At 35.2% G+C, this 13,083-nt stretch overlaps 1 protein-coding gene across 19 annotated transcripts in view; it reads right to left on the bottom strand.

The window, feature by feature from the left end:
* PLXNB2 (plexin B2) overlaps window positions 1-13,083 on the bottom strand; it is a 398,614-nt gene that overhangs the window by 228,341 nt on the left and 157,190 nt on the right. For all 19 annotated transcript variants that reach the window (XM_087874217.1, XM_087874206.1, XM_087874218.1 and 16 more), the window contains one exon: window positions 6,558-6,738. Coding sequence is in view for 4 of the 19 variants with exons in the window: in XM_087874206.1 (XP_087730332.1) it covers window positions 6,558-6,571 (14 nt within the window). In the remaining 15 variants the exon portion in view is untranslated. Of the gene's footprint in view, window positions 1-6,557; window positions 6,739-13,083 lie in introns of those variants that run through there.

Below are 13,083 nucleotides of genomic sequence, written 5' to 3'. Positions count from 1 at the left end.
AAGCCAACAGGGTGGTGGAATCTGAATTTTTTTTTCTATAGCTAGAAGAATATCTGCATAGTAGAGAAGAATAAATAAAGTGTAGAGAGTAAAGAAGAGGATTTGATGGAACTATCCAAAAATTGTTAGCTAGACCAAAGGATTACAACGTGTTTTAAGCCCTGGGAAACAAGGTAATATTCCGAAAGAACTCAAGGAGATGCTTTCCTGATTCACCTTGGTATAATAAGTGTAGTGTAGCCTAGTCAGACTTGAAAGATCCTATTACAACAAAAGTACTTCTAATGTTCATGTGCAGTGGTGGGATTCAACCGGTGTAACAACCAGTTCACCAAACATGTGCTCCGTGTGCGCGCAATGCGTTTGAAAACAGCTCTAAAACTTATCTTCTACTGCAGCCGGTGAGTAAAACACTGAGGCTCTGCCACGCCTATCAGCTGGGCTTCAAACAAAGGAAATATAGGTCGGTATAGGGAGGAGCGAGCAGACCCAGATGATTGTTGGAGTGAACTGGTTCACTCTCAGCTGATTGTCGTAGCTACCGGTTCGCCTGAACTGGTCCAAACTACCTGAATCCCATCCCTGTATCATGTGGAATTGATCTTCTGGTCTAATTTACTGACTGATGTAAAGTTAACTAATTTGTTTTGTTAATTGGCAACTTGAAATCTTTAGGATATGCCATGAGGTTTGTTTCTTACAAAATGGCTAGTCTGGGCAGTTGCACTTTCACAACATGGCTAGTTATGGATTAGGATCACAATCTCTAGAGAGCTTCAGGGTGTCTACTACTGCCTTGCCTCCACCCTCCCCTCTGCAGAGAGATGGGCATACTGCCTAACAAAGAAGCAGGATTCACTCATACATCATTTTAATTTTCTAAGAAGGGTTATGCCAGGCATTCTTGCAAACAAATTGATTCTAAAAATGGAGTGCTTGTTCTGCAGCATGCCAGTTTCTAATTTATTATGGTTAACCAAAAGTATCTATAAAGTAACTTTTTTTAAAAGAAAATTAGGGAGCAGGAATTATCTGAAGTACACCATCACCAAGTTTCCTAACCTTGAAACAGGTAATAAATAGATAAAATGTCTATGTGAATAATTTTCACAAGATTTATAATTTGCATGTGAACTTATTTTGTTCAAAGTCCAAATAATCCTTTTTATTTAGGATTAAGTAATTAATATTGTTAATTACTTCACCCACCAGCATTTGTTCATCACAACAACCCTATGAGGAGCCTGAGATAAAATGATTGGCTTAAAGTCAGAACTTCATGGTAGACCAGTGATTTCAATCCATTCTCCTGAATCTAATCTAGCATTCAGACCACTGTAACACACTGCTAACCACCGCCGGTATTTGTTGTTCTGCGGCTCCTCAAGCTATAAAAAGAGGTTTAAAATATCTGAAATTGGCATCAAACTGAAAATGTGAAAGTGACTTTTAAAAATAAAAACCACACATAGCCGCTTCTATGACATTATTCTGGTCACGCAGCCTTCAAAGTACAAAATGTTAAACCTTGTTCCCTTCATTTAACCACATTGTCTGAATCTAGATTCCATAATTAAATTTTCTCTCTCGTTTTTGCTTTTCAGGTGCCTGTAAATTAGAGGCAGATGTTTTCATCAAATTATTCCTAAGGGAAAGCTTAAACCTCTGCTCAGTACCTATGCTAAAACAAAAAGCACTTCATTTGCAGCTGGTTATGTGCATCACGACAGAATCCACTTGCCTATTAACAAGTAGGAATGCCAAATCCACTTAGTTTTTTTCATAGTGTTATTTCATTTCTCTTCTTGCTGCTGTCTCTGTTATAAGATTCTCCTTGTTTTTCAACTGGACTCATTTCCTAAAAGGTTTGATTTATGGTCATTAATGCATTAATGGCCAGCTAGATGGCAGCACGTAGCTGACCTTGAAAGGCTAACCAGGGTGGGAAACTACCAGGGAATACCAGGTCTGCAGGCTAGACTAAGCATTTAAAACCGTCACAGAAATAAGCAGAAGCAAATCATTCTCTCTCTCTTTTTTTAAAATTTTCAAAAAACCTTTATTAAAATTTAAAATATTAAAATACTAATACAAATATATCTGTAACAAAAATACATCCATGATAGTTGTACAATTCAACGTCGTTCCAACAGTACACAAATCTTAACTCTATTCATATATTCTCAGATATTCCTTCTTGATAAAACATATGTAAACACAATTTATTTCTTATTTTGATCTATATATTTCCTATTTTTATTTTCTATCCATTGATACCAGTTTACCCAGATTGAGTAATATTCCAAGTCTTCCTTGTTATTTATTTCTATAGTAAGTTTGTCCATTTCTACACACTTAAAATTTTTCCAGATTATTACACAATCTGTCGGTGTAGTGGACATTTTCCAGGCTTATGCGAGTACAATTCTTGCTGCTGAAATAATATGAATGATCAAATATTTAATCTTTTTAGGATATTTTCCCTTAATGATCTCCAGAAGAAACAGTTCAGGCTTCAATTCTACTTGGCAAGAAGCAAATCATTCTCATACTGTCATCAAGAAAGTCAACGGAGTTTCTTAAAAGAGGCATTGCTTCCACCCCCATTCCTCCCGAAATATAGCTGGTAGTTGTAAATTAAGAAAATAAACATCAACCTAGAGCTGAGGCAAACAGAGCAAAATTTCAAAATCTCCTCATTAGTTTAAGACTCACCAGACAAGACAAAACAAAAAGGGCCTTCTTATACAAAAAGGGCCTTCTTATGAACTAGATGAACTTTTTTCATGTTGTTCAAAGCATAATTATGAATAAAAAGATAATAGCTACTCTACGAGATTGATTCTTTCAGCCAGGTAACAGTGCCAGCATCATTCAGGTAAGCTATGCCAAGCCTCATTGCTACAATGAAATACGTTAATTGCTCCAAAATCCGTAAGATGAACTATTTTCTTTTCTGATAATACAACAGCATGTTTAGGCTAAAATGTAGCTGCTGTTCAGTTACCTGTAGCATTAATGGAAGTTTTTCATTAAACTACTCTTGCAAACACTTGTGATAAATAAAACTTGGGCTTTTTTGCTTCTTTGGATCTTCTCCCTGTGTGGGTGTTTGTAGCAGGTAGACTGATCCCAAACTGCCTCATCCCTCATCCCCTTCAATGATCCTGAATTGGCTCACTCCATATTTAGTCTGTTAGTCGTTAGTCTGCCTGTCAACTCTTTAACCCATCTCAACTTTCCATTTTTAAAAACAAAACAAAACAAAACATATTCTTCCTAACTCTTTTGCTGCCCTCAATTTATTGCTAAGAGTGCATTTTTCATTATCATAACAAGATGGCAGGTTTTATTTCTTTCATATTGCCACATTTTGACAAACTCATTTTCCATTGTTTATAGAAGCCCATATTAACAATTGTGGGCTTGTTTAATATATTATGTCTTTTATATTGGAACTCAAGGCAGTAGACTCTCTTACTGTCTTCCTGTTTCCACACAACAATTGTTGAGGATTGATGGACTGGATCTTTTGACAAGAAAGTAAAAGGGCGTCAGACAAGGTTGCACTTTAGCCCCAACACTTTTTAACTTATATTTAAATGACCTCCCAAAATGTCTGGAAGATACATCACTCCATGGGCCTAGTATAGGAACAAGACAGGTCAATTGCTTATTATATGCAGATGATATAATTTTGTTGTCGGCCTCACAGGTGGGGCTACGAAGGTCACTTGGGAGGTTGGCAGCATATTGTATAAAAAATCGCCTGACAATTAATATAGAGAAATCAAAGGTAATGATATTTAGCAGGCAACAAAATATAAGGAGATGGGTTTTAAATGACAGAAGAATAGAACAAGTTCAGTCATGTACCTATTTAGGGCTAGTATTTCAGACAAATGGCAAATGGAATAAGCAGGTAAAAGCCGGAGCTCGGAAGGCCATGGCTCAGATGGCTCAATTAAACAAACTTATTTTAGAGAAAACTCCATCTTCATTAATCCCAGTGCTAAAGGTCTTCCAGGCGAAAATCGAACCAGTACTTACCTATAGAGCAGAAATATGGGGGTCAGTTAAGCTGCCTGGGCTGGAAACCCCTCAAAATAAGGAGGAGAATTTTGAGGAGTGTCCCCCGGAACTCTGAGGAGAATTTTGGCAGTGTCCCCCGGAACCCCAGCATGTGTAGTAAGGGCAGAAACAGGAGTCCATGCGACTGGCACTAGGGCCTTGTTGAAGACTGTTTAATATTGGTTGAGAATAATCGAGATGGAGGAAGGGAGGTTACCAAAATTAGCGCTAATGGAGCAGATTATCTCAAGTAATAAAAATAACTGGTTATCAAGAGTTCTGAAGCAGGTATCTAGCTCTGGTATCCCTTTAAATTGGCAGCAGTACGACTACAGGCAGATCCGAAATTGGATTGCACAGAGATTTAAGGACATAAGTGCCCAATCGGATATTGCACAGGTGACAGCAGTAAAAGTTTGCCCCTGGTTATCAGGCAATAAACAAATTTTCAAAATAGAAAAATATTTAGCTGTGCCTTTGTTTCCCGTCCTGAGAAGATTCTTTACAAAACTGAGGTTGGACCAACTTGGAACAAATATGCTCTGGGGTAGATATAAGGGTATTCCTGTAAGGGAAAGGGTCTGTCTATGTGGGACGGGGGAAGTCGAAACAACGTCCCACGTAATTTTTGATTGCCCCCTATATTCAGACCTGAGGGAACATCAACTGGGCAGGATCTTTTATACCAGAACCCCTAAGTCTAAAGAGCACTTTTTGCGATATTGTTTGTTAGGTTCCAACTTGCAGTTGGTAAAATGGATTGCTAAATTTGTGGTAAAGTTGATGGGAAGGAGGACAAAGTTGGTGCAGCAAAATGCGGTAGATTGTAAGAATGATCACTTGATCTAACAATGTAATTTTAATAGCAGTTAACACTGATTGGGTAGATGCAGGGGTGACATTATAATATAATTTTAATTATATTTAAATGGTACTTTAAATTATTGTATTTTATCCCGATTTTATTTTAGATCATATTTTATTCTAATTGTATTTTAATTGCGAGTTATTCCAATCTTACTTAATTTGTTTTACCAAACCTTTGTAATGATTTGTCTTTGTAATTCTGCACTTGATATGGCCCAAAGGGCTAATCAATAAATAAAAAAATTGACAAGAAAGTAATATACAGGGAAATGACTACCATAATACTTAGCTTATAGTGATTCAGAGTTGTTAAACTGTGGGAAGGTAGTAATCTAATCAACAAGCAAAGAAAATTCACCAAGCATGTCAAGACAGTTACAAAATGTGGAAATGGCAATTCAGTGATTTTGAAATGATATAGTGGTTTTTAAAAATGATTTAAAATGAATTTTGAATTTAGAGAAAATATACCTATGCATGTACATACATATGTACATAATGATGTAACCTTTTGTTATATACGTGTATCCAATGAAATAAATGTACTCCTGCTTGTGCATGAAGCTATAAATACCATATTTTTTCAACCCTGTCATATAGGACAGGTCCTATGATATCATGGCTAATAATTTTTTTCTCTTTATTGCTTTACCTTCTCTATTTATTGGTTATGAAATAATTATTCCATAACCTGTAATATGAAGTCACCAAGAATCAAGCTTGATTCAAAAGAATGCATAACTCTGCCATCCCAGATCTTCTGAATGAACCATAGATAAACCATACTCAAAAGCATTCCCGGATAGGACCATCAAAGGAATTTCAAGAAAGGCCATGACAACGAAAAAGAATCTTCTCCACTATCCAGAAGTACCATAAAATAATCATGAATTCCATATTTCACCAGTTCATGAAATGCAACAGTTAATGATATTTTAAAATATTACATTGTTTACGATCAGTGAAGAACAACAAGACTTTTAGTATTTTTTTTATGTGGACTGAAGCATCTTATTATTGACATGGGGGGGAAATCCATATTGCTAAAACCTCAAACCATAATTATTTATTTATTAGAATATTAAATCTCAAATGTCTCAAAAGGATTCAAGACTATTCATTTTAATGACATTAATGAAAGACTTGGTGATTCTTTGGATTATTACATGCATACACACTGATTAAATATATTTTTAGACTTCAAAAATATGTTTGGAAAAATAACTTATTAATTACAGCAAAATCTGACTTTTTATTCAATGAACCTTGGTAGAATGGATACATTTTTTATTCCCAAATAATGTACACAGTGCTGTTTCTAAAGCAATTTAGACAACACAGTTCATGTCTTTTATGATTTAGATAATTATCTAATTGAGATAGTTATTCATTTGTGTACTTGTATATTGACACAAATATACTTAATTAAATAATTAAGCAAGTAATATATATATAAATATTTACATTTTTCAGTTATATAAATTTAATAGACATTCAGCTATAATGGACAATCCTTCTTCCTAGCTGGTCCAATAAATCCATGTTTTGCTATAATTTGTTATCAAAGTATTGTTCTTATATAGCACATTAAAACTGCTTAGAAAAAATAAAATGATTACCTGTAGTGATTCATATGATAATTTCTTGATAACTGGGATGCTTATCTCCTGCAGGCTTCCTTTAAGTACCATAAAATGCTCTAAAAACAGGAAGAATGTATGTCTGTAAGCATATCCATACAAAAATTGTACTGCGTCCCCCAGCATTCACTGATTCTAGTTCTGGATAGGGCTGCCAAATCTGCAATTAAAAAAATGAGAAAAAATTATGTAAAACTTGTTTTTATAAGATTTATTAAATCGGACAACTCTTGTTCTTTATTAACTACTATTTCTAGGTTGATATTTCTATTTCCTTCCTAACTCAAATATTGTTTGTTATACCACCTGGTTCTCTTTGTTCCTTTCTCCATAGAAAACAGTTTAGGTAGTAGTTTATTAATTTATTAATCTTATGACCATATCAAAGAAAGTAAAATAGAGGTAAATACAAAATCTAATCCCAGAATAAAATAGATAAAAAGGAAATACAACAATAATACATATACCAAATACATATCTGGTAAATACAAAAAAAAAAAAAATCAACTTTCTGATAAATACATTGCTTGTACATGATAGCCTGATCTGTGCAATATAACACATTCCAAAATGCCTTGTCTATAAACTTTCTGCTCATAATAATACATTACAACCAGGGAGGAAATAGGACAATCTGTGATTTGGGTCCGAACCCCTGCAATTGGGATTGTTAAATATCTAAGCCTAAAAGAGGCATAGAGTTGACAGTCAAACAAAACATGAACAATATCTTTGATGTCTGTGGCACCACATATACAGTGCCCATATTTGGCTATGGAATCTACAACTCATACCTTCCTCTAGAATAGTCCTTCTTAGAAGCTGTGTCTCTTTTGAAGAATACTGAAAGGTATTTTTCAGGATGAAAAACAGTTTTGTTGTTAGCCAGTCAGTGAAAAGATCTACTTTTTATCAATAACTCCAAGATTGTTCAGGCACAATCTATCTATTTTTTTTTCCTGTTTAAAAATGTCATTTACCAGGGAGACAGTTCAGAATAAATATTGGGTGGAAAATGTGAAATAACATTGATAAGTCATCTTACCCAGGATAACTATTTAGCTTTCACAACAGTTCTTACAAACCAATTTGAAATTACATCATTAAAACCCTACTAAGCATATAAAAAAAATTAATAAATTTATCATGGAATTTTGGCACATGAAGCATACAGGGATCCTGGAGTATCATTAACATAACTGTTTACAAAGCATTGGTCTAGAATTCAATTGTTAAAAATAAAATGAAAGAATATAAATTTGGTGTATTAGATCAAAGTTGAACTAGATATATTGTTCTCTCTGGTAGTTATTGGTGGGGTTTTTTGCTAACCAGACTAAATAAGAAGGTTTTAAGATTTTCTTTATAGCTGAGAGAGAGAATATGGGAAGAAATCATTTTAAGATAAAGTAATAAGTTTCTAAAATTGTTTATATTTGTTATGATCAAGGGAAAAGTCACTTCTTTATATATTTTTCTTTTTCTTTATTATTATTTTTTATTTCTTTTTTCTTTTTTTATATTTTCTTTTTACTTTCTATTCTTTTCTTTTAGTTTGCACTAGTTTTTATCTAGTTGTAATGTTTAATAAAATCATTATATATAAAATAAAAACCACACTGTAGAGTACTAGAATTGGATACTTTTCTTACACTAAGTCTGAAGTAGCCTAAACTGATTTCCAGGAGAAACCACATTCATATCAATGGCCTTTTCAGAAGGGCTGTTAAGGCTTTATAATTCCATACAAGCTTTGAGCAAATTTGTAGCTGTTAATTTTACAATGCTCCCCACTGTTTGGTATAATACTGCAGATGACTACTTAATTATTTCAACATTTAAGTGGTATAGCAATGTCCATGGCTTATGTCCAAAGAATTTTAAGAAGAAAGAAGAAATTCATTTGTGCTATTTTAGTGTGAAGTCTTCTCCCACTAGCATAAAGAAAATATAGACTGATAATTTAAAAATAATCTTGAGAATGAGCTTTGAAGAAATCTGTCTAATTATCTGAAACAATGAAGGTAAGATTATTTTTATTTTTTATTTTTGTGACATACTCTTTTAGTAAGTTTGAGAACTGTGAGTGACAAAGACATGCCTCTAGAAGGTCATTTTTGCATCCAGTTTATTATTCAACTATTTTTAGCTGTTCTGAACATTGGACAAAGAATGTCATTTGATATGCTGAAAAATTCTAATTAAAGAATGGAAATAAAATTGCAATTATATAAAAATGTTAGGGTTTTTTTCTCTGTATGTTTATTCCTCTTCTTCAAATACTGAGGAGTAAGATGAATGATAGATTTAAATGGAATGTTTTTTTAAATAGCCTAGTAAACTGCAAATAGCTATTAACAAGAATAATAAATTCTGTTACCTTCCCAGAAAAGAAAATGTTCTCCAGACTTTATGTATTAATAAAAGTTTATAAAACTTTAAATCCTGACAAGCTACTATATAGTTAAAATGCAAAAGTACAATTTTTAAAATTCAAATATCTTTGAAAACCAGTTTTTGCCATAGGCATATTTTAGTCTAAAATTCTCAGGAACACTGCTCATAGGCAGTGCCTGGTAATCTGAATTCTTAAGTAGTCTTCAGTGAATTCACTGATTATTAATTTTAATTATGCACAAAGCTAGCTTGGAGTTTTCCAGAGTGTATAGTATTTTTGGGAAAGAATCTCATCCTTCATGCATTCCAAACATGATTGAATCTGTGACTGAATCTATGAGTGAACCAAGAAGGAATGTTAAAGTTACCTAATAACAAGTGAGATAGTACATGAGTTGTGAGAATTCACAGATGATCACTTGAATACTCAAGTTTCCAGGTTAAATAACTAGCTTTTCACAGTTTTTGGGCTTCATCCATGGTTTATTAACTGGAAGAAGGATTTATTAACTGGCAGATATAAAGAGATGATATAAAATGGCCTTCACAAGCTCCGTTTTTGTTGGCAGAGGTACCGCGGGCTGGCTCCTTCGCTATTTTTAGGGCAGCCTCGCAGGCCAGATCTAAGCACCCCGTGGGCCGGATCTGGCCCTTGGACCTTGAGTTTGACACCCCTGGTTTAAATGACAAAAGAATGGAGGAATCCTAAGATTGGGGGGAAAGGTAATAAATATGCTGTCCTTAGATAAGTGTATTTTGGTAATGGCACTTTTGTGAAAAGTCCACAAAAGATGTCCACTTAACGGAATTAAGAGCTTTTGTGGAAAGAGGCCACGCAATGAGAATTCTCTCTATTTTGTTCTGAGCAAAAGAAGAACAGATCCAACAAGCTCTCAGATAAAAGATTGTGACCCAGGTGGTACACCTGCCCCAATAGACTGCAATGGTTCAGAATACAAAGATAGCTCCAGTGACTGAGCCTCAGCAGAGAACCAAATATTAGGTACCAAAGCTATCTCAATGTTATAACCAGTTTTTTCACACAATCTCTGTGAACCTTTGTTAGTACTTCTGTCAAAAGACGAATCTGTGCAACATACATAAAGTAAGGTACATTCCCAAAGAATAGAAAGATCTACTGTAGATGTTTATGGTGCTCTGAAGAAGCAGCTTGTCCCAAAATACGAAGATAATGAACTTATGTTTGCCGCAGTATTTATTTATTTAATAAGATTTGATAAAGATATAGCTGTGGCATTCAGTGCTGTGGGGCTTGACTGAGCACAGCTGAGTTGGCTAACCACGATATTGCCATTTTCTGGTATATCTTCTAAGTTAAATAGAAAGTGTAAGCTCCTTTAGTGCCATACAGGAAACTGAAGACATAAGGTTGAGTGGACCTTGTGAAGACCTTGGTGGCGCAGCAGACTAAAGCACTGTTAAGTAACACCAGCTGCCTGCAATTACTGCAAGTTCAAATCTCACCAGGCTCAAGGTTGACTCAGCCTTCCATCCTTTCGAGGTAGGTAAAATGAGGACGCGAATTGTGGGGGCAATAAGCTTTGTATAAAAAAGAACACCGCTTAGGAGGGGCCCGAAAGCCCTACTAAGCAGGTATATACAAAAGTATGAAGGCTATTGCTTAAAGCATTGTAAGCCGCCCTGAGTCTCCGGAAAAGGGTGGCATATAAATCGAACCAATAAATAAATAAATAAATAAATAAAATGTGTTATTTATATGCCACAATTGTAGCACTGTTTGATACAATCCAATCAATACATGCCTAGAAGATGACTTTGAATGATTAGGACTCTTTCTAAGTCATAAATACAAGTAGGTCTTGACATACGTCTGTAATGGAACCTACCCATTGCAGTTGTATATTGTAATAGTCATAAAAAACCACTTTTTTGCAGTGGTCATTTAGTGAATCTGCAGTTGTTCAGCAAAAGCCATGATTGTTAAATGAACCAATGGTTTACTATGAACACAGTTTTGCCAAAAACAAGGGCAGGTTTCCAGCAAAGCCATCATAAAATGTGGTCATGTAAGCATGAGCTGCTGAAAACAGATATAAATGTGGCCATTTTGCCAAGTGCCCAAAGTTCAGTCATGAGACCATGGAGGGGGCCTGACCATCAGAATTTCAAATCCAGGTCATAAGTCTCCTTTGTTTGGGTTTGTCATAACTTCAAACAGTCACTAACTGACTGATCATAACTCAAGAGTTGCCTGTTTGGTACAGACTAGACACCCTTAAAATGAAGAGATTAAAAATGTGTTCTGCATTCAAACATGAGCATGTCATTGTATGTGCCATTGTATTCAAACATGAGCATGTCAATTTATGTGTCATGGATAAAGACACAAAACTGAGTTCTGGGCCTGAAGGAAATCTAAAGGAAATTAGGTAATTTTGACAAATAACCCAGGAACAACTAAGGTGGCACTGAAAATGGGGAAAGCCAGTCTGGACAAGGCCTCATGGGTACTGCAACTGCTCTTAGTTGTTATTGGAGAAGCTACATAACTTTTACCTGAAGCACACATGGGCGGCATTTTGATGACTGATACTCAAGAATCATGGAACTGGGGGAAAAAAAACATGTCACCTGTCACCTGGCCTTTGCTTTATGTCTGCGGGCTTAGTTTGAAAAAAAAAAGTTTCTCTAATATCTATTTAAACAAGTAATATCTTGTTTTAAAAAAATCAAACATTTAAATTTAAATCAACCTACTGAACATGAATTGTATGCTCATTCTGACTCACTGTGAATGCTGCCCTTTAGCTCCTCTCCCAACCCATGGCGAACAGTTTTCAAATTACATTTGTTTTTAGCACTGGAGTCTGCTCTAGAAAATTTGATCATAAATTTTGCGGTAAAATAATCTGGTATTTTAATATTAATTTTGTATGTGTGTGTGTGACTGAGTGAATTCATGTTAGCCAATATGTCAACAGTATCTATCTCCTAAATCATTAGGTTGTATATTACCGTATGTATGAATCATTACAGTAATATACTCTCCTCCCAATATTGACTTTTACTCATTTCCTGCATTTTAGTGTTTCACTACATATATTTCATTACCTCATCAGAACTGAAATCCCTGCTTAAAATATTCTTTACTTCTGCCTTCAATGAGGAGTGATTTAAAAGGGCTTCCTGCCACCACTGGTAACCTAGTTCACCCTAGAGAGATGTTTATCTTTAATGTCTGCTATACTGACTTCCAGCATGCATGCAAAATAGAGTATGTGCAACCCTATCCTGCATTTTCTGTCAAGAAGTGAATGCTCTTGACTTGCAACAGAGATTTTCTTGATTTTAACGATATCTCATTTTGCTTGGATGGCACATTTCCCAGCGCAAGGAGAACTGGGCAGCTCCTAGCTAGTGCGATGCACCAAGAAACGTACAGAGCTCTCAGTCCTGGCTTGGAAGTTAATAAAATCACTTCTGGTTTAATATGGATGCCAATGGAGGAGGAAGAATGGTTTTGGGCAGCAGCTCAACAGACACTGGTAAGAGGTTGTAAATGAGAGAGAATTGCACAAAGTACTGGGTTTGGGGGAAAAAAAGGAAGGCGAGGGGACAGGACTATGTTTGGCACCCTGTTGTCCAACCTTGGCAACTTTAAAATTTATGGACTTCAACTCCCAGATTTCCCAACCAGCACGGTTAGCTAGGGAGTTCTGGGAGCTGAAGACCACATATCTTAAAATTGCCAAGTTTGGGCACCCCAGCCTTAAGGTTTAGCAAAGAAAACACCTATACTCCTGAAAGCAGTTTGCCACTCCTGCTAAAGGGGTTTTTGCTGAACACTGAAATATTAAGAACAGAAGGGGAATACAAAGTTGCTAAAAAACAAAATGTACACCTTCTGGAGAAAAACTTTCATTTGCTTTTCTTTTCTTTCTTTTTCTTTCATTTTTTTCTTTTCTTTTTGGTTACTGAAGATGGTACAGAAAGCTTAAATTTCTTTGGCACCTGTTCTGAAACAGAAATCAGACCACAGCTCGAAATGCCTCCAGAAACACTAAGTGAATCATCTCCATATTCAGAAATGTCATGAAGTACCAAGGCAGGTGTTGCAAGTACAGAC

This window comes from Pantherophis guttatus, chromosome 7 (genome assembly GCF_059756535.1).
Source record: "Pantherophis guttatus breed Tessera chromosome 7, ASM5975653v1, whole genome shotgun sequence".
Lineage (NCBI taxonomy): Eukaryota > Metazoa > Chordata > Lepidosauria > Squamata > Colubridae > Pantherophis > Pantherophis guttatus.
This window is presented reverse-complemented; position numbering and strand designations above follow the sequence as displayed.